Source organism: Lipotes vexillifer, unplaced genomic scaffold, assembly GCF_000442215.2.
Source record: "Lipotes vexillifer unplaced genomic scaffold, Lipotes_vexillifer_v1.1 scaffold140, whole genome shotgun sequence".
Classification (NCBI taxonomy): Eukaryota; Metazoa; Chordata; class Mammalia; order Artiodactyla; family Lipotidae; genus Lipotes; species Lipotes vexillifer.
In genome coordinates, this window is record NW_006774710.1 from 318,346 (window position 1) to 342,134 (window position 23,789).

The 23,789-nt window shown below is 39.0% G+C and overlaps 1 protein-coding gene and 1 pseudogene across 1 annotated transcript in view; one reads left to right on the forward strand and one right to left on the reverse strand.

Moving 5' to 3' along the window:
- The window catches only part of LOC103080359 (V-type proton ATPase subunit B, brain isoform-like), a 66,027-nt pseudogene extending 65,400 nt beyond the window's left edge, over positions 1-627 (reverse strand).
- Positions 628-1,059: 432 nt separating this feature from the next.
- Positions 1,060-23,789, forward strand: part of LOC103080645 (spermidine/spermine N1-acetyl transferase like 1) — a 30,012-nt gene continuing 7,282 nt past the window's right edge. Inside the window, exons 1-2 of the mRNA XM_007449444.1 lie at positions 1,060-1,335; positions 18,947-18,998. Coding sequence (XP_007449506.1) covers positions 1,060-1,335; positions 18,947-18,998 — 328 coding nt within the window. The remainder of the gene's footprint in view (positions 1,336-18,946; positions 18,999-23,789) is intronic.

The window sequence follows — 23,789 nt, forward strand, 5'->3', positions numbered from 1 at the left end:
GGTCATAAAATAACTCAATAAATAGTAGTCATAGTTATTCTTAATTATTTTTAAACAAATATTTTCTTCATTAGGGACTTGAGCACCTCAATAGGAGAACCCTTTTAAGCATTCTACTTTCTATGGTGTGGGGAAAATGTAATAAGTGGAAGTCAGAACAGAAATAGGAAGTGAATTATTTCAGGGCTGGGGAATGGGGAAAACAGAACGGGTTAGGGCAAATATCCTTACATTTGTTGGTTAAAACAGTGGACACTCTTAGGGTGTCAAGCATATGCTCTGAGATTCCTCCCAGCTTTTTGCTTCAGCCTCTTAAGCTCTTGGGAGGAGGAAATAAAGTGGTGTAGCGGCCCCTGCCTCGCCCCTCCCCCACCACGTGGGGGAGCACTTACGTAAATAAGGGCACTGTGACTTCATCACTGTGATGCAGTGATGGTGCAAGGTGGTGAAGAAGTAATACTCTCCCAGGGTCATTTTCTTCTTCCCCTCACTACCAGCCTGTTGACAGGGAAAGGCCTGAAACCCAGCCAAGCCTACAGCTGTGATAGCTGGTGAGGTCAACTCCAGCAAATCGGAGGCATCAATAATCTTCTTTAGGTAGCACTCATTTATTTTTCCCATTCTCATCTTGATAGAAGGGTATCTCAAAGAATGAATCAAGTTGAGAAAATATAGAAACATCCTACAGCCTCCCACCACAGCACTGTAGTTAAGGGACCCTGTTACATGAAGGCAATTAGTCATTGGCCAACCAGTTGTCTGCCAACCCATCATCCACCAACTAGTTCTAAACCAAATAGCCCTCAGCCAACCAGACACGAATCAACTGGGTATGAATCAATCAAGCTTACCAGACATGAACCAACCAGGCACGATCTTACTTGGTATGAACCAATTGGACATGAACCAGCCAAGTACAAGCCAACCTGACACTAACCAACTGGGTCAACCAGGCATGAGGCAACTAGGCCTGTGCCAAATAAGCATGAGGCAACCTGGCACATGCATGCAAGCCTGAGTCAACTAGGCATGAGGCAAACAGTCGTGAGCCAATCAAGCATGACCCAATCAGGCACAAGTCAGCCAGGCCTGAGTCAATCAGGCATGAGTCAACTGCAACCAGACCCAAGCAAATCCAGCATGAGTGAACCAGGTATAAGGCAAACATGCCCAAGCCAATCCAGCACGAATCAACAAGGCATGAGGCAACCATGCCCGAGCCAATCCAACACAAGTCAACCAGGCCCAAGACAATCAGGCATAAGACAAACAGGCATGAGCCAAACAGGCAGGAGACAATCAAGCATGAGGCAACCAAGTGTGAATTCTTTCCAAGTAAGACCTGTGGAGGCTCGAGACTGCCTATGTTTTCCTCTAAGAGTTTTATAGTGTCTGGCCTTTAATCCATTTTGAGTTTATTTTTAGGTATGGTGTTAGGGAGTGTTCTAATTTCATTCTTTTACATGTACCTATTCAATTTTTGCAGCACCACTTATAGAAGAGGCTGTCTTTTCTCCATTGGATATTTTTGCTTTCTTTGTCATAGACTAGGTGACCATAGGTACGTGGGTTTATCTCTGGGATTTCTGTCCTGTTCCATTGATCTATATTTCTGTTTTAATGCCAGTACCATACTGTCTTGATTCCTGTAGCTTTGTAGTATAGTCTGAAGTCAGGGAGCCTGATTCCTCCAGCTCCGTTTTTCTTTCTCAAGATTGCTTTGGCTATTCGGGGTCTTTTGTGTTTCCATACAAATTTTAAAATGTTTTGTTCTAGTTCTGTGAAGAATGCCATTGGTAATTTGATAGGGATTGCATTGAATCTGTAGATTGCTTTGGGTAGTATAATCATTTTCATAATCATTTTCACAAAATTGATTCTTCCAATCAAAGAACATGGTATATCTCTCCATCTGTTTGTGTTATCTTTGATTTCTTTCATCAGTATCATAATTTTCTGAGTACAGGTCTTTTGCCTCCTAGGTATTTTATTCTTTTTGTTGCAATGGTAAATGGGAATGTTTCCTTAATTTCTCTTTCCGATCTTTCATTGTTTGTGTATAGGAATGCAGAGATTTCTGTATATTAATTTTGCATCCTGTAACTTTACTGAAATCATTGATTAGCTCTAGTAGTTTTCTAGTAGCATCTTTAGAATTTTCTATGTATAGTATCATGTCATCTGCAAACAGTGACAGTTTTTGTTCTTCTTTTCCAATTTGGATTCATTTTATTTCTTTTTCTTCTCTGATTGCTGTGGCTAGGACTTCCTAAACTGTGTTGAATAATAGTGGTGAGAGTGGACATCCTTGTCCTGTTCCTAATCTTAGAGGAAATGCTTTCAGTTTTTCACCATTGAGAATGATGTTTGCTCTGGGTTTGCCATATACCGTATATGGGTTTTATTACGTTGAGGTAGTTTCCATCTGTGCCCACTTTCTGGAGCTTTTTTTAAAATTATTATTATCATAAATGTGTGTTGAATTTTGTCAAAAGCTTTTTCTGCATCTTTTGAGGTGATCATACGGTTTTTATTCTTCAACTTTTTAATATGGTATATCACATTGATCAATTTGCATATATTGAAGAATCCTTGCATCCCTGGGATAAACTCCACTTGTTCAAGGTGTATGATCCCATTAATGTGTTGTTGGATTCTGTTTGCTAGTATTTTGTTGAGGATTTTTGTGTCTATGTTCATCAGTGATATTGGCCTCTAATTTTCTTTCTTTGTGACATCTTTGTCTGGTTTTGCTCTCAGGGTGATGGTGGCCTCGTAGAATGAGTTTGGGAGTGTTCCTCCCTCTTAAATTTTGGAAGAGTTTGAGAAGGATAAGTATTAGCTCTTCTCTAAATGTTTGATAGAATTTGCCTGTGAAGCCATCTGGTCCTGGACTTTTGTTTGCTGGAAGATAATTAATCACAATTTCAATTTCAGTACTTGTGATTAGTCTGTTCATCATATTTTCTGTTCCTTCCTGGTTCAGTCTTGGAAGGTTGCACTTTTCTAAGAATTTGTCCATTTCTTCCAGGTTATCCATTTTATTGGCATATAGTTGCTTGTAGTAGTCTCTTATGATCCTTTGTATTTCTGTGGTATCCATTGTAAATTCTTCTTTTTCATTTCTAATTTCATTGATTTGAGTCCTCTCCCTTTTTTTCTTGATGAGTCTGGGTAAAGGTTTATCAATTTTTTTTTTTTTTTTTCCTTGCGTTATGCGGGCCTCTCACTGTTGCGGCCTCTCCCATCTGCGGAGCACAGGCTCCGGACGCGCAGGCTCAGCGGCCATGGCTCACGGGCCCAGCCGCTCCGCGGCATGTGGGATCCTCCTGAAACGGGGCACGAACCCGCGTCTCCTGCATCAGCAGGCGGACTCTCAAGCACTGCGCCACCAGGGAAGCCCAAAGGTTTATCAATTTTGTTTATCTTCTCAAAGAACCAGCTTTTAGTTTTATTGATCTTTGCTGTTGTTTTCTTCATTTCTATTTCATTTATTTCTACTGTAATCTTTAGGATTTCTTTCCTTCTACTATCTTTGAGGTTTTTTTTTGTTGTTGTTCTTCTTTCTCTAGTTGCTTTAGGTGTAATATTCAGTTGTTTATTTGAGATTTTTCTTTTTTCTTGTTTCTTGTAGTAGGATTGTATTTCAATAAACTTCCCTCTTTGAGCTGCTTTTGCTGCATCCCATAGGTTTTGGGCCATTGTGTGTTTTTTTTCATTTTTTTTCTGGGTATAATTTGATTTCCTCTTTGATTTCTTCAGTGATCTCTTGGTTATTTAGTAGCATATTGTTTAGCTTCCATATATTGGTATTTTTTACAGTTTTTGTTTTTCCTGTAATTTATTTCTAATCTTATAACATTGTGGTCAGAAAAGATGCTTGAAAAAATTTCAATTTTCTTAAATTTACAGAGGTTTGATTGCTGACCAAGATGTGATCTATCCTGGAGAATGTTCCATGAGCATTTGAGAAGAATGTGTATTCTGTCACTTTTGTGTGGAATGTCCTATAAATACCAATTAAGTCTATTTGGTATATTGTGTCATTTAAAACTTGTGTTTCCTTTTTTATTTTCTGTCCGGATGATCTGTTAGTCGGTGTAAGTGGGGTGTTAATGTCTCCCACTATTATTGTGTTACTGTAGATTTCCCATTCTATGGCTGTTAGCATTTGCTTTATGTATTGAGGTGCTCCTATGTTGGTTGCATAAATATTTACAATTATCTTCCTCTTGGGTTGATCCCTTGATCATTATGTAGTGTCTTTCCTTGTCTCTTGTAATAGTCTTTATTTTAAAGTCGATTTTGTCTGATATGAGTATTGCTACTCCAGCTTTCTTTTGATTCCAATTTGCTTGGAGTATCTTTATCCATCCCCTCACTTTCAGTCTGTGTGTGTCCCTAGGTCTGAAGTGGGTCTCTTGGAGACAGCATATATATGGGTATTGTTTTTGGATCCATTCAGCTAGTCTGTGTCTTTTGCTTGGAGTATTTAATCCATTTACATTTAAGGTAATTATTGATATGTATGTTCCTATTACCATTTTCTTAATTGTTGTGGGTTTCTTCTTGTAGGTCTTTTCCTTCTCTTGTGTTTCCTGCCTAGAGAAGTTCCTTTAGCATTTGTTGTAAAGCTGGATTGGTGGTGCTCAATTGTCTTACCTTTTGCTTGTCTGTAAAGCTTTTGCTTTCTCCTTCAAATCTGAATGAGAGTGTTGCTGGGTAGAGTATTCTTGGTTTTAGGTTTTTCCCTTTCGTCAATTTGAATATATCATGTCACTCCCTTCTGGTCTGCAGAGTTTCTGCTGAGAAATCACCTGATGACCGTGTTAGCGTTATTTTGTACTTTATTTGTTGCTATTCTCTTGTTGCTTTCAATATTTTTTCTTTATCTTTTATTTTTGTCAATTTGATTACTATGTGTCTCGGTGTGTTCCTCCTTAGGTTTATCTTGCCTGGGACTCTCTGCCTTTCCTGGACTTGGGTGACTGTTTCCTTTCCCATGTTAGGGAAGTTTTCATCTATTATCTCTTCAAGTACTTTCTCAGGTTCTTTCTCTTCTCCCTCTGGTACCCCTATAATGTGAATGTTGGTTGTTTAATATTGTCCCAGAGGTCTCTTAGACTGTGCTCATTACCTTTCATTCTTTTTTCTTTATTCTGCTCCTCAGCAGTTATTTCCACCATTCTATCTTCCAGCTTACTTACTGGTTCTTCTGCCCCAGTTATTCTGCTGTTGATTCCTTCTAGTGTATTTTTCATTTCAGTTATTGTGTTGTTCATCACTCATTGTTTGTTCTTTAGTTCTTCTAGGTCCTTGTTAAACATTTCTTCTGTCTTCTTGATCCATGCTTCCATTCTATTTCTGAGATCTTGGAACGTCTTTACTGTCATTACTCTGAATTCTTTTTCAGGTAGATTGCCCATTTCCTCTTTGTTTATTTGGCCTTGTGGGATTTACCTTGCTCCTTTGTCTGCAACATATTTCTCTGTTGTTTCATTTTGTCTAACCTATTGTGTTTATGGTCTCCTTCTGCAGGCTGTAGGGTCATAGTTCCTCTTGCTTCTGTTGTCTGCCCTCTTGTGAGTGAGGTTGCTCCAGGGGCTTGTGTAGGCTTCCTGGTGTGAGGGACTGGTACCTGCACTCTGGTGGGTGGAGCTGAGTCTTTTCCCTCTGAAGGGCAGGGCCATGTCAGGTGGTGTGTTTTGGAGTGTCTGTGAGCTTAGTATGACTTTAGGCAGCCTGTCTGCTGATGGCTAGGGCTGTGTTCCTGTCTTGCTGGTTGATTGGTGTGAGTTTTCTTGTGCTGGAGTCTGAAGGCAGTTGTGTGGGATTGGGTCTTGATGTTAATATGGACTCCTCCAGAAGTGTGCATGCTGAATAATATTCCCTGGGGCCAGGAATTCTCTGGCAGTCCAGTGTCCTGGACTTGGTGCTCCACTCTGGAGGCTCAGACCCAACCACTGGCCAAGGAATGAAGAGCCTGCAAGCTCACAATGTGGCCAGAGTAAAAGGAAAGAAAAGAAAAGAAAACCAACAGACAAACAAAACTCAAGACAAATAGCAAAAACAATGGCAAACAAACAGCAGCAATAACAACACTACATACACACACACCGAAAAAATAAAATAAAATAAAAAAACCCAAGAGAACAAACATACAAAAGAATTAAAAAATGAGAATAGTCAATAAGGACGAAATGAACAAGAACAAAAAATGAAAAAGAAAACAAAAATAGAAAGCAAACTAAAAGAAAATAGCAAACACATGTGCTTCCCTGGTGGTGCAGTGGTTGAGAGTCCACCTGCTGATGCAGGGCACATGGGTTCATGCCCCAGTCTGGGAAGATCCCACATGCCACAGATCTGTGAGCCATGGCCGCTGAGCTTGCCTGTCTGGAGCCTGTGCTCCACAATGAGAGAGGCCACAACAGTGAGAGGCTGTGTACTGCAAAAATAATAAATATATAAACACAAAACAAATACATAAAAATGATCAAAAAATATAAAGAACAAAACCAAAAATAAACACAAAACAACAGAAAAGTAAAGTAAAAATAGAAAAATCAAAAAGTATATTAAACTTTTTTATAGAATAAATAATAATAAATAATAACAACCACAACTGAACAAAATAAAAGAAACAAAAAAAAGAATAATAGTAATAATAATATTTTCCTAGGCTCTCTGCTGTCAGTGTTCTTACTCCCACAGTGAGCTAGAGCCAACCCCTGCCTCCCCAGAAGGCCCTCCAATACCTCTATTTAGGTCTCTGGACCCACTGTGGGTACTGTGGGGGCAGCTCAGACTCTGGGCTGGCCCAACTCCTGTGTGTACTTTCCCCCAAAGTCCACTGCTGCTAAAGCTAGAACAGACTCAGTTGTGACAGCACTTTTTGTCCATTCACATATTCCACAGATGCAGGGTTTACCAAGCTGATCTCTGGGATTTATTCCTTAGCTTTTGCAGCTGCATGGAGAGATTTCCATTCCTCTTCCTTAGTTGCACCACCCTTGGTGTTCAGCTTTGGATTTGGCCCCACCTCTGTGTGTGCACCACCCTCAGGTGCCTGTTTCTTTCCCTGGTGAGAGGGAGTGAAAGCAGTGGCTGATTGGGGCACACTTACTCACTTAGGCTGGGGAGGGGCATGGTGGCCACAACTGGGGTGTGCATGAATTGCCTGTGGCTGCATAGACAGTTGCAACAGACTGGGGTGTGCTTGCTTTTGTGGGAGTCCCTCCCAGTGCCTGCTGAGGCAGGGGCTGGCAAGTGGAGGCAGTGGCGGCCCTGGCCCCTTGCATGTCCCTCAACAATGGAGCCTTGTTTCCAAGGTAGACCATACTTCCTCTAGGGGCATTCCACCTGTAGAGCCCCTCACCCCCATCCCCTTTGTTATATATCCACAGCCAACATTGGTCCTGTCCCTGGATCTGCTTTCTTAACCCCATGCTTTAGCACTCAGGCCCCATCAGCTTTGGTGGATTCCCATTTCAGGCAGGGGTGCCCAGGGCTGATTCCCAAGGAGGCTTTGGGATGGGCGGCGCTCGGGTCCCCAGAGCCTACGCGGGTGGAGGAGACCTTGGCTTGAGGGGCGGGCAAGGCTGCTCAGATGGGTGACCCTCCCAGTGGCTGTGGAGGCTGAAGAAGCCAGCAGGTGGGGAAAAGGGTTGTAATTGTGGCTCCACCCCTTGCATGCCACTCAGCAATGATGCCTTGCTTCTATGGTGCCCTGGGCTTTTTCTGAAGACTTTCCTGGCTGTGGAGCTCCTTACTCCTGTCCCTTCAGGGTGTCTTTTCACAGCCAACAGCTGTCCCCTCCCTGGGGTCCACGCTCCAAACCTCACTTTCCAACACCGAGCCCCCTTTTGCAACAAGTGGCTTATGACTCAGTCTGGAATGTGCAGAGCTGCTGTGTAGGCTGTGTGCAGTTCTTACTTTGTCCTGCCTTCCACAGACCATCCACTGCATTCTCCTTTGATCCCCTGAATGTCCTTTTCTGTCCCAGCTGCTTTCCCCACCGTGAGGGAGTTTAACTGAACGTGGGGACCTCCCTTCACTTTCAGCTTCCCGCCAGGGTTGCCGGTCCCTGTTTTGATTCCTCTTTCCTTTTTTTCTTCTTTCTTTCATCCTACCCAGTTTTGAGGGGATTTTCTTGTCCTTTTAGGTGTCCAAAGTCTTCCACTAATGTTCAGCAGGTGCTCTGTGAGAACTGTTCCATTTGTAGATGTATTGTTGACGTACTGTGAGGAGAGACGTATTCTGGCAATGAATTTCATGTCCTCCTATTCTGCCATCTTGACTTCTCCTCAATTTTAACTTTAAAAAAGGATCTTTGATAAAAGGAATGCTTAACTCAAATGAATGACCTGTCAGTGATAGAATTTCAGGTATTAATGGCTAAGATTTTAGGGTAGGGCCTCTTACTTTGAAGAGCACACCTACATGTAGAAGCTAATGACTGACTGCCCAGAAAACAATATTTATCCACAACAAATTTTCCGTATAATTTCAGACTGTTCTTTGACTCCTGAAGCCCATCCACAGATAGCCTCCCATAAGTCCAAGGAGCAGGGTTAAGTTTTTGATTTAAAATTCATTTTACTGATTTTCCTGGAAATCATCCCAGTGCAGTAAAAGTGACAAACTATTAGCCATACTTCAGCTACTGTGCTGAAGTTCTGTGGCACTCAAGGCAATCATGTATGTAATGCACAACCTAAACAATTCCATATAAAAGCAGTAGCCTAGATTTTTTAAAAGAGTAAATATGTGGCTGGAACAAGGCACAGGTTATAGGTAAGGAAAACTTGTAAAAGAGTTTTGTAATGGAACTGTTTCCATATATATATGTATATAATTTAAATTAGGCCAAGTTTCTGTTCCATTTGATCAGAGCATGCATTTTAATGGACAAAATAAAATACCAGAAGTTTTCTAGTGAAATCTATCTGTTGAAATGATGCTAGGCCTGGTTACAGATACGTAAGAACTGGGTTATCTATCTTCCCATGCTTTCCATTCTATTCTATCCCCAAAAGTTCCCACATCATTTCTCTAACTGGCTTTAATCCACATGACTAAGTCATCAATCAAAATACTATGCCCAACATGTTAATTATTCTAGAAGCACATTTTTACAGTTAGAAAATAATTTTAAAGTTTTTTTTCTTAGCTTAGTATCTGACACCCAGTTGGCAATTAATAAATTTATTATTGAACGACAGTGAATCTTTCTATCCAGAAAACTTACCTTCCTTATCTTTCCAAACAGTGCCCATTGTTATCACCAAGGGAAAAAGACATCACTAGATTCTCCGACTTCAGTGAACCTGTATCTGTGAAGTTCCTAACCACATTTACCTTTGAATTTTCCTCATGTACCTTAATATACACTAGATGTTTCTTGGAAATAATTCTAATGACTATTCAGTGTAGAAAAATAATAGAAAAGCTAAATTACTCTGCATCACAGACATGAATATAATGATTAATTAGGTTTGGGATGTTATTCTCTGATACATACGTGTCCATTCACCCTAACACCTGTTCATTGATAAGTTTTCAAAGCATTCTCTCTTTGCTTTGCAAGGGATTTACGAGAGTTTGCCATCAACAAACTGTTTCCATCTACATATATATGTGTAATATATATATATATATATATACATATACATATATATATTACATATATATATACATAAAACTCATATATATAAATACTCATTCCTTAACTATTTTTCAGATTTTACTTACTGCCCTGCCACTAAAATTCTTCCAACCATCCTTTGTATGAATCTGTTTTATCCTATTATTAATCACCATACCACAGCATTATTTGGGGGTCTAGTCACTTTATGGCTAGGCAGCTATAACTTCTTGCTTACCAGACTTTCCATTTAACTCCTTTTATTATGGTGGTTCTCAAACTGTGGGTTTTGGACCATTGATGATCCATACGAAGGACTGTGTACTATTAATATCTGAATTTTGTTCCTTATGCAAACATTGAGTGCATACTAGGAGAAGGCCGTGTGCTAAGTACTATAAAGGATATCATATTATTAAATTATAGTCCCGGCCCTCAAAGAGCTTACAGCGTCTTAGGGAGGGTGCTCAAAATAACAGCCAAGAGGCTCAAATTCCACTGGGCTCTGGTTGTACTGAGAATAAAATCCAAATTTCTTAGCAACGCTGTACATAATCTGGCCCTTGTTGTCTTCCTTATATACTTTATACATTTTTTCCATTATAAATTTAATGCAATTCCAGTCAAAATCCTCAAATTTTCACATGGAAGAATAAACATGTGACTGTTTCTAGAAAAATATCAAAAAGAAGAGTGATGAGGGGAGAAGATCCCTATCAGATATTATAAAACTGTAAGTAATTAAAATACTATGGTAATCTATTACCATAGATGCAGAGATAGATCATTGGAACAAAATGGAGAGTCCAGAAATTCTGTTAATTATATATGAGAATGTAGTACATGATAAAATGGAAACTTCAAGTCAGTTAATAAAAGATGGGTTATTAAAAAAACAGTGTGGGGATAACTGGGAGAAAAAGATAAAGGTGAAATTCCACTGTCTTACATACACACACACAAACAAAACCAAATTAATCAATTTAATATAAGGAATTTAAAACAGATTGGTTGAGAAAGGGGAAGATGGTGGAAGAGTAAGACACGGAGATCACCTTCCTCCCCACAGATACACCAGAAATACATCTACACGTGGAACAACTCCTACAGAACACTTATTGAACCCTGGCAAAAGACCTCAGACTTCCCAAAAGGCAAGAAACTCCCCACGTACCTGGGTAGGGTAAAATAAAAAAGAATAAACAGAGAAAAAAGGATAGGGACAGGACCTGCACCAGTGGGAGGGAGCCGTGAAGGGGGAGAGGTTTCCACACACTAGGAAGCTCCTTTACCAGCGGAGACTTTGGGTGGCAGAGGGGGAAAGCTTCGGAGCCGCGGAGAGCACAGCAACAGGGGTGTGGAGGACAAAGCGGAGAGATTCCCGGACAAAGGATCGGTGCCGACCGATACTCACCAGCCCGAGAGGCTTGTCTGCTCACCCGCCGGGGCAGGCGGGGCAGGGAGCTGAGGTTCGGGCTTCGGTTGGAGCTCAGAGAGAGGACTGGGGTTGGTGGCATGAACACAGCCTGCAGGGGGTTAGTGCACCACGGCTAGCAGGGAGGGAGTCCAGGGAAAAGTCTGGAACTGCCGAAGAGGCAACAGAATTTTTCTTCCCTCTTTGTTTCCTGGTGTGCGAGGAGAGGGGATTAAAAGCGCTGCTTAAAGGAGCTTCAGAGACGGGCGCAAGCAGTGGCTAAAAGCGCCGACCCCACAGATGGGCATGAGACACTAAAGCTGCTGCTGCCACCACCAAGAAGCCTGTGTGCGAGCACAGGTCACTATCCACACCCCCCTTCCAGGGAGCCTGTGCAGCCCGCCACGGCCAGGGTCCTGGGATCCAGGGACAACTTGCCCGGGAGAACGCACAGCGTGCCTCAGGGTGGTGCAACGTCACACTGGCCTCTGCAGCCGCAGGCTCCTCTGACACTCTGTACCGCTCCCTCCCCCCAGCCTGAGTGAGCCAGAGTCCCCGAAGCAGCTGCTCCTTTAACCACGTCCTGTCTGAGCAAAGAACAGATGCCCTCCAGCGACCTACACTCAGAGGCGGGGCCAAATGTAAAGCTGAGCCTCGGGAGCTGTGAGAACAAAGAAGAGAAAGGGAAATCCCTCCCAGCAGTCTCAGAAGCAGTGGCTTAAAGCTCCACAATAAACTTGATGTACCCTGCATCCGTGGAATATATGAATAGACAACAAATCATTCCAAATTGAGGAGGTGGACTTTGAGAGCAAGATTTATGATTTTTTCCCCTTTTCCACTTTTTGTGAGTGTGTATGTGTATGCTTCTGTGTGAGATTTTGTCTGTATAGCTTTGCGTCCACCATTTATCCTAGGGTTCTCTCCGCCCGATTTTTTTTCTTAATAATTATTTTTTATTTTAATAACCTTATTTTATCTTATTCCTTTCTTTCCTTTGTTCTTTCTTTCTTTCCTTCCTTCCCTCCTTCCTTCCTTTCCTCCTTCCTTCCTTCCTCCCCCCCCTCCCTCCCTCCCCCCCTCCCTCCCTCCCTCTCTCCCACCTTCCTTCCCTCCTTTCTTTCTTTCTTTCCTTCTTTCTTTCTTTCTTTCTTTCATTCATTCTTTCTTTCTTTTCTTTCTACTGTTTCTCCCTTTTATTCTGAGAGATGTGGATGAAAGGCTCTTGGTGCTGCAGCCAGGAGTCACTGCTGTTTCTCTGAGGTGGGAGAGCCAACTTCAGGACACTGGTCCACAAGAGACCTCCCAGATACACATAATATCAAATGGCGAAAATTTCCCAGAGATCTCCATCTCAACACCAGCACCCAGCTTCACTCAACGACCAGCAAGCTACAGTGCTGGACACCCTATGCCAAACAACAAGGAAGACAGGAACACAACCCCGCCCATTAGCAGAGAGGCTGCCTAAAATCATGATAAGTCCACAACCACCCCAAAAACACACCACCAGATGTGGACTTGCCCACCACAAAGACAAGATCCAACCTCATCCACCAGAACACTTGCACTAGTTCCCTCCACCAGGAAACCTACAAAACCCACTGAAATAACTTTAGCCACTGGGGACAGACATCAAAAACAATGGGAGGTACAAACCTGCAGCCTGCAAAAAGGAGACACAAAACACAGTAAGATAAGCAAAATGAGAAGATAGAAAAACACACAGCAGATGAAGGAGCAAGATAAAAACCAACCAGACCTAAAAAAATGAAGAGCAAATAGGCAGTCTACCTGAAAAAGAATTCAGAATAATGATAGTAAAGATGATCCAAAATCGTGGAAATAGATTAGACAAAATGCAAGAAACATTTAACAAGGATATAGAAGAACTAAAGATGAAACAAGCAATGATCAGCAACACAATAAATGAAATTGAAAATACTCTAGATGGGATCAATAGCAGAATAACTGAGGCAGAAGAATGGATAAGTGCCCTGGAAGATAAAATAGTGGAAATAACTACTGCAGAGCAGAATAAAAAAAAAGAATGAAAAGAATTGAGGACTGTCTCAGAGACTTCTGAGACAACATTAAACTCACAAACATTCGAATTACAGGGGTTCCAGAAGAAGAAGAGAAAAAGAAAGGGACTGAAAAAATATTTGAAGATATTATACATGAAAACTTCCCTAATATGTGAAAGGAAATATTTAATCAAGTCCAGGAAGCACAGAGAGTTCCATAAAGGATAAATCAAAGGATAAATACGCCAAGACACATATTAATCAAACTGTCAAAAATTAAATACAAAGAAAATATGTTAAAAGTAGCAAGGGAAAAACAACAAATAACACACAAGGGAATCCCCATATGGTTAACAGCGGATCTTTCAGCAGAAACTCTGCAAGCCAGAAGGGACTGGCAGGACATATTGAAAGTGATGAAGGAGAAAAACCTGCAACCAAGATTACTCTACCCAGCAAGGATCTCATTGAGATTTCATGGAGAAATTACAAGCTTCACAGACAAGCAAAAGCTGAGAGAGTTAAGCACCACCAAACCAGCTTTACAACAAATGGAAGGAACTCCTCTAGGCAAGAAACACAAGAGAAGGAAAAGACCTACAATAACAAACACAAAACAATTAAGAAAATGGGAATAGGGACATACATATCGATAATTACCTTAAATGTAAATGGACTAAATGCTCCCACCAAAAGACACAGATTGGCTGAATGGATACAAAAACAAAACCCATATATATGCTGTCTACAAGAGACCAACTTCAGAACTAGTGATGCATACAGACTGAAAGTAAGGGGATGGAAAAAGATATTCCATGCAAATGGAAACGAAAAGAAAGCTGGAGTAGCAATTTTCATATCAGGCAAAATAGACTTTAAAATAAAGAATATTAGAAGAGACAAAGTAGGACACTACATAATGATCAAGGGATGAAACCAAGAGGAAGATATAACAATTGTAAATATGTATGCATCAAACATAGGAGGACCTCAATACAAAAGGCAAATACTAATAGCCATAAAAGGGGAAATCAAGAGTAACTCATTCATAGTAGGGAACTTTAACACTCCACTTTCACCAATGGACAGATCATCCAAAATGAAAATAAATAAGGAAACACAAGCTTTAAATGATACATTAAACAAGATGGACTGAACTGATATTTGTAGAACATTCCATCCAAAAACAAGAGAATACACATTTTTCTCAAGTGCTCATGGAACATTCTCCAGGATAGATCATATCTTGGGTCAGAAATCAAGCCTTGGTAAATTGAAAAAAATTGAAATTGTATCAAGTATCTTTTCCAACCACAATGCTATGAGACAAGATATCAGTTACAGGCAGAGATCTGTAAAAAGTACAAACACATGGAGGCTAAACAATACAATACTTAATAACGAAGTGATCACTGAAGAAATCAGAGAGGAAATAAAAAATACCTAGAAACGAATGACAATGGAGACACGATGACCCAAAATCTATGGGATGCAGCAAAAGCAGTTCTAAGAGGGAAGTTTATAGCAATATAATCTTACCTTAAGAAACAGGAAACATGTCGAATAAACAACCTAACCTTGCACCTAAAGGAATTAGAGAAAGAAGAACAAAAAAAAACCCCAATGTTAGAAGAAGGAAAGAAATCATAAAGATCAGATCAGAAAAAATGAAAAAGAAATGAAGGACATGATAGCAAATATCAGTAAAACTAAAAGCTTGTTCTTTGAGAAGATAAACAAAAGTGATAAACCATTAGCTAGACTCATCAAGAAAAAAAGGGAGAAGACTCAAATCAATAGAATTAGATACAAAAAAGGAGAATAACAATTTACACTGCATAAATACAAAAGATCATGAGAGATTACTACAAGCAACTCTATGCCAATACAATGGACAACTTGGAAGAAAAGGACAAATGCTTATAAATGTACAAACTGCAAAGACTGAATCAGAAAGAAACAGAAAATATGAACAGACCAATCACAAGCACTGAAATTGAAATTGTGATTAAAAACCTTCCAACAGACAAAAGCCCAGGACCAGATGGCTTCACAGGTGAATTCTATCAAACATTTAGAGAAGAGCTAACACCTATCCTTCTCAAACTCTTCCAAAATATAGCAGAGGGAGGAACACTCCCAAACTAATTCTACGAGGCCACCATCACCCTGATGCCAAAACCAGACAAAGATGTCACAAAGAAAGAAAACTACAGGCCAATATCACTGATGAAAAAAGATGCAAAAATCCTCAACAAAATACTAGCAAACAGAATCCAACAGCACATTAAAAGAATCATACACCATGATCAATGGGTTTTTTTTCCCCAGGAATGCAAGGATTTTTCAATATACGCAAATCTATCAATGTGATAAACCATATTGAAAAATTGAAGGAGAAAAACCATATGATCATCTCAACAGATGCAGAGAAAGCTTTTGACAAAATTCAACAACGATTTATGATAAAAACCCTACAGAAAGTAGGCATAGAGAGAACTTTCCTCAACATAATAAAGGCCATATATGACAAGCCCACAGGCAACACCATCCTCATTGGTGAAAAACTGAAAGCATTTCCACTAAGATCAGGAACAAGACAAGGTTGCCCACTCTCACCACTCTTAATCAACATAGTTTTGGAAGTTTTAGCCACAGCAATCAGAGAAGAAAAGGAAATAAAAGGAATCCAAATTGGAAAAGAAGTAAAGCTGTCACTGTTTGCAGATGACATGATACTATACATAGAGAATCTTAAAGATGCTACCAGAAAACTACTAGAGCTAATCAATGAATTTGGTAAAGTAGCAGGATACAAAATTAATGCACAGAAATCTCTGGCATTCCTATACACTAATGATGAAAAATCTGAAAGTGAAATCAAGAAAACACTCCCATTTACCACTGCAACAAAAAGAATAAAATATCTAGGAATAAACCTACCTAAGGAGACAAAAGACCTGTATGCAGAAAATTATAAGACACTGATGAAAGAAATTAAAGATGATAGAAATAGAAGGAGATATATACCATGTTCTTGGATTGGAAGAATCAACATTGTGAAAATGACTCTACTGCCCAAAGCAGTCTACAGATTGAATGCAACCCCTATGAAACTACAACTGGCATTTTTCACAGAATTAGCACAAAAAAATTCACAATTTGTATGGAAACGCAAAAGACCCTGAATAGCCAAAGCAATCTTTACAATGAAAAACATAGCTGGAGGAATCAGGCTCCCTGTGTTCATACTATACTACAAAGCTACAGTAATCAAAACAGTATGGTACTGGCACAAAAACAGTAATATAGATCAATGAAACAGGATAGAAATCCCAGAGATATACCCATACACATATGGTCATCTTATCTTTGATAAAGGAGGCAGGAATATACAGAGCAGAAAGGATAGCTTCTTCAATAAGTGGTGCTGGGAAAACTGGACAGGTACATGTAAAACTATGAGATTAGAACACTCCCTAACACCATACACAAAAATAAGCTCAAAATGGATTAAAGACCTAAATGTAAGGCCAGAAACTATCAAACTCTTAGAGGAATACATAGGTAGAACACTCTATGACATAAATCACAGCAAGATCCTTTTTGACCCACCTCTTAGAGAAATGCAAATAGAAACAAAAATAAACAAATGGGACCTAATGAAACTTCAAAGCTTTTGCACAGCATAGGAGACATAAACAAGACCAAAAGACAACCCTCAGAATGGGAGAAAATATTTTCAAATGAAGCAACTGACAAAGGATTAATCTCTAAAATTTATAAGCAACTCATGCAGCTCAATAACAAAAATACAAACAACCGAATCCAAAAATGTGCAGAAGACGTAAATAGACATTTCTCCAAATAAGATATACAGACTGCCAACAAACACATGAAAGAATCCTCAACATCCTTAATCATTAGAGAAATGCAAATCAAAACTACAATGAGATATCATCTCACACAAGTCAGAATGGCCATCATCAAAAAATCTAGAAACAATAAATGCTGGAGAGGGTGTGGAGAAAAGGGAACTCTCTTTCACTGCTGTCGGAATGTGAATTGGTTCAGCCACTATGGAGAACAGTATAGAGGTTCCTTAGAAAACTACAAATAGAAGTACCATATGACCCAGCAATCCCACTACTGGGCATATACTGTAAGAAAACCATAATTCAAAAAGAGTCATGTACCAAAATGTTCATGCAGCTCTATTTACAATAGCCCGGATATGGAAACAACCTAAGTGTCCATCATAGGATGAATGGATAAAGAAGATGTGGCACATATATACAATGGAATATTACTCAGCCATAAAAAGAAACGAAATTGAGCTATTTTTAATGAGGTGGATGGACCTAGAGTCTGTCATACAGAGTGAAGTAAGTCAGAAAGTGAAAGACAAATACCATATGCTAACACATATATATGGAATTTAAGAAAAAAAATGTCATGAAGAACCTAGAGGTAAGACAGGAATAAAGACACAGAGTTACTAGAGAATGGACTTGAGGATATGGGGAGGCGGAAGTGTAAGCTGCGAGAAAGTGAGAGAGTGGCATGGACATACATGCACTACCAAACCTAAACTAGATAGCTATTGGGAAGAAGTTGCATAGCACAAGGAGATCAGCTCAGTGTTTTGTGACCACCTGGAGGGGTGGGATAGGGAGGGTGAGAGGGAGGGAGACGCAAGAGGGAAGAGATGTGGGTACATATGTATATGTATAACTGATTCACTTTGTTATAAAGCAGAAACTAACTCACCATTGTAAAACAATTATACTCCAACAAAGATGTAAAAAACAACAACAGATGGGTGGTTGTTAGAGGGGCGAGGTAGGGGTAGGGGAAATGGGTGAAGGTAGTTAAAAGTTAAAGGTTTCCAGGTATAAGATAAATAAGCTCTGGGGATGTCATGTACAGTGTGGTGACTATAGTTAACAAAACCATAGTGTATATGTAAAAGTTATTAAAAGAGTACATCTTAAAAATTCTCATCACAAGAAATAAAGTGTAACTATGTGAGATTATTGATGTTAACTAAACTTATTGTGTTAATCATTTCACAATATATACTTACATCAAATCATTACATTGCCCACCTTGGACTAATATAATGTTATATGTCAGTTATATTTTAATAAAACTGGAAAAATAAAAAAAAATTAAGAAGGGAACAAAAGTGACTATTTTTATAATCCAAAAGTGGGGATTGCCCTTCCAAGGTTGAGATCCAAACTATGAGGAATTGACTTGAATGTGTAGAATTATTTTAAAAAGCCAAATAAACAAAGTCTAAAGTTAAATTGGGAAGAACACCTCACAAGCAATCACAACAGACTTCTCCATAAAGTCTATGAGCTTTATAATTCATAGACTTTTTGATATCTACCTTGAATGCTCAGAATAACTTTTGGCTTTACTTCCTGATTTCTGGTTGTATCCAAGGCTAGTTACCTAGACATTTGACCTTCACAGGAATGATGTATCGACATAGTTAATCTTCTCTATATATATTCTCTTGTTGCATATGCTGTTTTGGATTTTAAGTTTCTAGATGACTGGAGTTAAGCCTGACTCACTTTTAATACTACCCAGGACGTCGTATGTTAATAAATACTCAATAAAATCTTCATGCTTATCATCTTTAGAATTTGTTACTAGGAATTCTCTGGCAGTCCACTGGTTAGGACTTGGCACTTTCACTGCTGTGGCCCAGTTTCAATCCCTGGTCAGGGAACTAAGATCTCACAATGCACTCAGTACAGCCAAAAAATTAAAAAAAGTAATTTGAAAAGTAATTTAAAATTTTGTTACTAAACCATAAACTGAAGGTTTTCTCTACTTTGACAGGAATTGGCTGCCTGTGAAAACATGCTGGATTCAATGAAGTTAACAGCAAAGGGTAAGATGTTTTATGGTATTTTCAGAGCTAGAAAAAGAAGCATGGCATAATGTATGCACAAAGCACTACTTGTACCTAGATATGTGGACACTGTTGTCCTTGGTACACAAAGAAGTTGTCATTAATAGTATTTATTTATTTATTTATTTATTTATTTATTTAACATCTTTATTGGGGTATAATTGCTTTACAATGGTGTGTTAGTTTCTGCTTTATAACAGAGTGAGTCAGTTATACATATACATATGTTCCCATATCTCTTCCCTCTTTGTCTCCCTCCCTCCCACCCTCCCTATCCCACCCCTCCAGACAGCCACAAAGAACCGAGCCGGTTTCCCTGTGCCATGCGGCTGCTTCCCACTGGCTATCTACCTTACGCTTGTTAGTATATATATGTCCATGTCTCTCTCTCGCCCTAACACACCTCACCCTTCCCCCTCCCCATATCCTCAAGTCTGTTCTCCAGTAGGTCTCTGTCTTTATTCCTGTTTTACCCCTAGGTTCTTCATAACATTTTTTTTTCTTAAATTCCATATATATGTGTTAGCATACGGTATTTGTCCTTCTCTTTCTGACTTACTTCACTCTGTATGACAGACTCTAGATCTATCCACCTCATTACAAATAGCTCAATTTCGTTTCTTTTTATGGCTGAGTAATATTCCATTGTATATATGTGCCACATCTTCTTTATCCATTCATCCGACGACGGGCACTTAGGTTGTTTCCATCTCCGGGCTATTGTAAATAGAGCTGCAATGAACATTTTGGTACATGACTCTTTCTGAATTCTGGTTTCCTCAGGGTATATACCTAGTAGTGGGATTGCTGGGTCATATGGTAGTTCTATTTGTAGTTTTTTAAGGAACCTCCATACTGTTCTCCATAGTGGCTGAACCAATTCACATTCCCACCAGCAGTGCAAGAGTGTTCCCTTTTCTCCACACCCTCTCCAGCATTTATTGTTTCTAGATTTTTTGATGATGGCCATTCTGACTGGTGTGAGATGATATCTCATTGTAGTTTTGATTTGCATTTCTCTAATGATTAATGATGTTGAGCATTCTTTCATGTGTTTGTTGGCAGTCTGTATATCTTCTTTGGAGAAATGTCTATTTAGGTCTTCTGCCCATTTTTGGATTGGGTTGTTTATTTTTTTGTTATTGAGCTGCATGAGCTGCCTGTAAATTTTAGAGATTAATCCTTTGTCAGTTGATTCATTTGCAAATATTTTCTCCCATTCTGAGGGCTGTCTTTTGGTCTTGTTTATGGTTTCCTTTGCTGTGCAAAAGCTTTGAAGTTTCATTAGGTCCCATTTGTTTATTTTTGTTTTTATCTCCATTACTCTAGGAGATGGGTCAAGAAGGATCTTGCTGTGATTTATGTCATAGAGTGTTCTGCCTATGTTTTCCTCTAAGAGTTTGATAGTTTCTGGCCTTACATTTAGGTCTTTAATCCATTTTGAGCTTATTTTTGTGTATGGTGTTAGGGAGTGATCTAATCTCATACTTTTACATGTACCTATCCAATTTTCCCAGCACCACTTATTGAAGAGGCTGTCCTTTCTCCACTGTATATTCCTGCCACCTTTATCAAAGATAAGGTGACCATATGTGCATGGGTTTATCTCTGGGCTTTCTATCCTATTCCATTGATCTATCTTTCTGTTTTTGTGCCAGTACCATACTGTCTTGATTACTGTAGCTTTGTAGTATAGTCTGAAGTCAGGCAGCCTGATTCCTCCAGCTCCATTTTTTGTTCTCAAGATTGCTTTGGCTATTCGGGGTCTTTTGTGTTTCCATACAAATTGTGAAATTTTTTGTTCTAGTTCTGTGAAAAATGCCAGTGGTAGTTTGATAGGGATTGCATTGAATCTATAGATTGCTTTGGGAAGTAGAGTCATTTTCACAATGTTGATTCTTCCAATCCAAGAACATGGTATATCTCTCCATCTGTTTGTATCATCTTTAATTTCTTTCATCAGTGTCTTATAATTTTCTGCATACAGGTCTTTTGTCTCCTTAGGTAGGTTTATTCCTAGATATTTTATTCTTTTTGTTGCAATGGTAAATGGGAGTGTTTTCTTGATTTCACTTTCAGATTTTTCATCATTAGTATATAGGAATGCCAGAGATTTCTGTGCATTAATTTTGTATCCTGCTACTTTACCAAATTCATTGATTAGCTCTAGTAGTTTTCTGGTAGCATCTTTAGGATTCTCTATGTATAGTATCATGTCATCTGCAAACAGTGACAGCTTTACTTCTTCTTTTCCGATTTGGATTCCTTTTATTTCCTTTTCTTCTCTGATTGCTGTGGCTAAAACTTCCAAAACTATGTTGAATAAGAGTGGTGAGAGTGGGCAACCTTGTCTTGTTCCTGACCTTAGTGGAAATGCTTTCAGTTTTTCGCCATTGAGGATGATGTTGGCTGTGGGCTTGTCATATACGGCCTTTATTATATTGAGGAAAGTTCCCTCTACACCTACTTTCTGCAGGGTTTTTATCATAAATGGGTGTTGAATTTTGTCAAAAGCTTTCTCTGCATCTATTGAGATGATCATATGGTTTTTCTCCTTCAATTTGTTAATATGGTTAATCACATTGATAGATTTGCGTATATTGAAGAATCCTTGCATTCCTGGAATAAACCCCACTTGATCATGGTGTATGATCCTTTTAATGTGCTGTTGGATTCTGTTTGCTAGTATTTTGTTGAGGATTTTTGCATCTATGTTCATCAGTGATATTGGCCTGTAGTTTTCTTTCTTTGTGACATCCTTGTCTGGTTTTGGTATCAAGGTGATGGTGGCCTCGTAGAATGAGTTTGGGAGTGTTCCTCCCTCTGCTATATTTTGGAAGAGTTTGAGAAGAATAGGTGTTAGCTCTTCTCTAAATGTTTGATAGAATTCGCCTGTGAAGCCATCTGGTCCTGGGCTTTTGTTTGTTGGAAGATTTTTAATCACAGTTTCAATTTCAGTGTTTGTGATTGGTCTGTTCATATTTTCTATTTCTTCCTGATTCAGTCTTGGCAGTTTGTGCATTTCTAAGAATTTGTCCATTTCTTCCAGATTGTCCATTTTATTGGCATAGAGTTGCTTGTAGTAATCCCTCATGATTTTTTGTATTTCTGCAGTGTCAGTTGTTACTTCTCCTTTTTCATTTCTGATTCTATTGATTTGAGTCTTCTCCCTTATTTTCTTGATGAGTCTGGCTAATGGTTTATCAATTTTGTTAATCTTCTCAAAGAACCAGCTTTTAGTTTTATTGATCTTTGCTATTGTTTCCTTCATTTCTTTTTCATTTATTTCTGATCTGATTTTTATGATTTCTTTCCTTCTGCTAACTCTGGGGTTTTTTTGTTCTTCTTTCTCTAATTGCTTGAGGTGCAAGGTTAGGTTGTTTATTCGAGATGTTTCCTGCTTCTTAAGGTGGGCTTGTATTGCTATAAACTTCCCTCTTAGAACTGCTTTTGCTGCATCCCATAGGTTTTGGGTCGTTGTATCTCCATTGTCATTTGTTTCTAGGTATTTTTTAATTTCCTCTTTGATTTCTTCAGTGATCACTTCGTTACTAAGTAGTGTATTGTTTAGCCTCCATGTGTTTGTATTTTTTACTGCTCTTTTCCTATAATTGATATCTAATCTCATGGCGTTGTGGTCGGAAAAGATACTTGATATAATTTCAATTTTCTTAAATTTACCAAGGCTTGATTTGTGACCCAAGATATGATCTATCCTGGAGAATGTTCCATGAGCACTTGAGAAAAATGTGTATTCTGTTGTTTTTGGATGGAGTGTCCTATAAATATCAATTAAGTCCATCCTGTTTAATGTATCATTTAAAGCTTGTGTTTCCTTATTTATTTTCATTTTGGATGATCTGTCCATTGGTGAAAGTGGGGTGTTGAAGTCCCCTACTATGAATGTGTTACTGTCGATTTCCCCTTTTATGGCTGCTAGTTTTTGCCTTATGTATTGAGGTGCTCCTATGTTGGGTGCATAAATATTTACAATTGTTATATCTTCTTCTTGGATCGATCCCTTAATCATTATGTAGTGTCCTTCTTTGTCTCTTCTGATAGTCCTTATTTTAAAGTCTATTTTGTCTGATATGAGAATTGCTACTCCAGCTTTCTTTTGGTTTCCATTTGCATGGAATATCTTTTTCCATCCCCTTACTTTCAGTCTGTATGTGTCTCTAGGTCTGAAGTGGGTCTCTTGTAGACAGCATATATATGGGTCTTGTTTTTGTATCCATTCAGCCAATCTGTGTCTTTTGGTGGGAGCATTTAGTCCATTTACATTTAAGGTAATTATCGATATGTATGTTCCTATTCCCATTTTCTAAATTGTTTTGGGTTCGTTATTATAGGACTTTTCCTTCTCTTGTGTTTTTGTCTAGAGAAGTTCCTTTAGCATTTGTTGTAAAGCTGGTTTGGTGGTGCTGAACTCTCTCAGCTTTTGCTTGTCTGTAAAGGTTTTAATTTCTCCATCAAATCTGAATGAGATCCTTGCTGGGTAGAGTAATCTTGGTTGCAGGTTTTTCTCCTTCATCACTTTCAGTATGTCCTGCCACTCCCTTCTGGCTTGTAGAGTTTCTGCTGAGAGATCAGCTGTTAACCTTATGGGGATTCCCTTGTGTGTTATTTGTTGTTTTTCCCTTGCTGCTTTTAATATGCTTTCTTTGTATTTAGTTTTTGACAGTTTGATTAATATGTGTCTTGGCGTATTTCTCCTTGAATTTATCCTGTATGGGACTCTCTGTGCTTCCTGGACTTGATTAACGATTT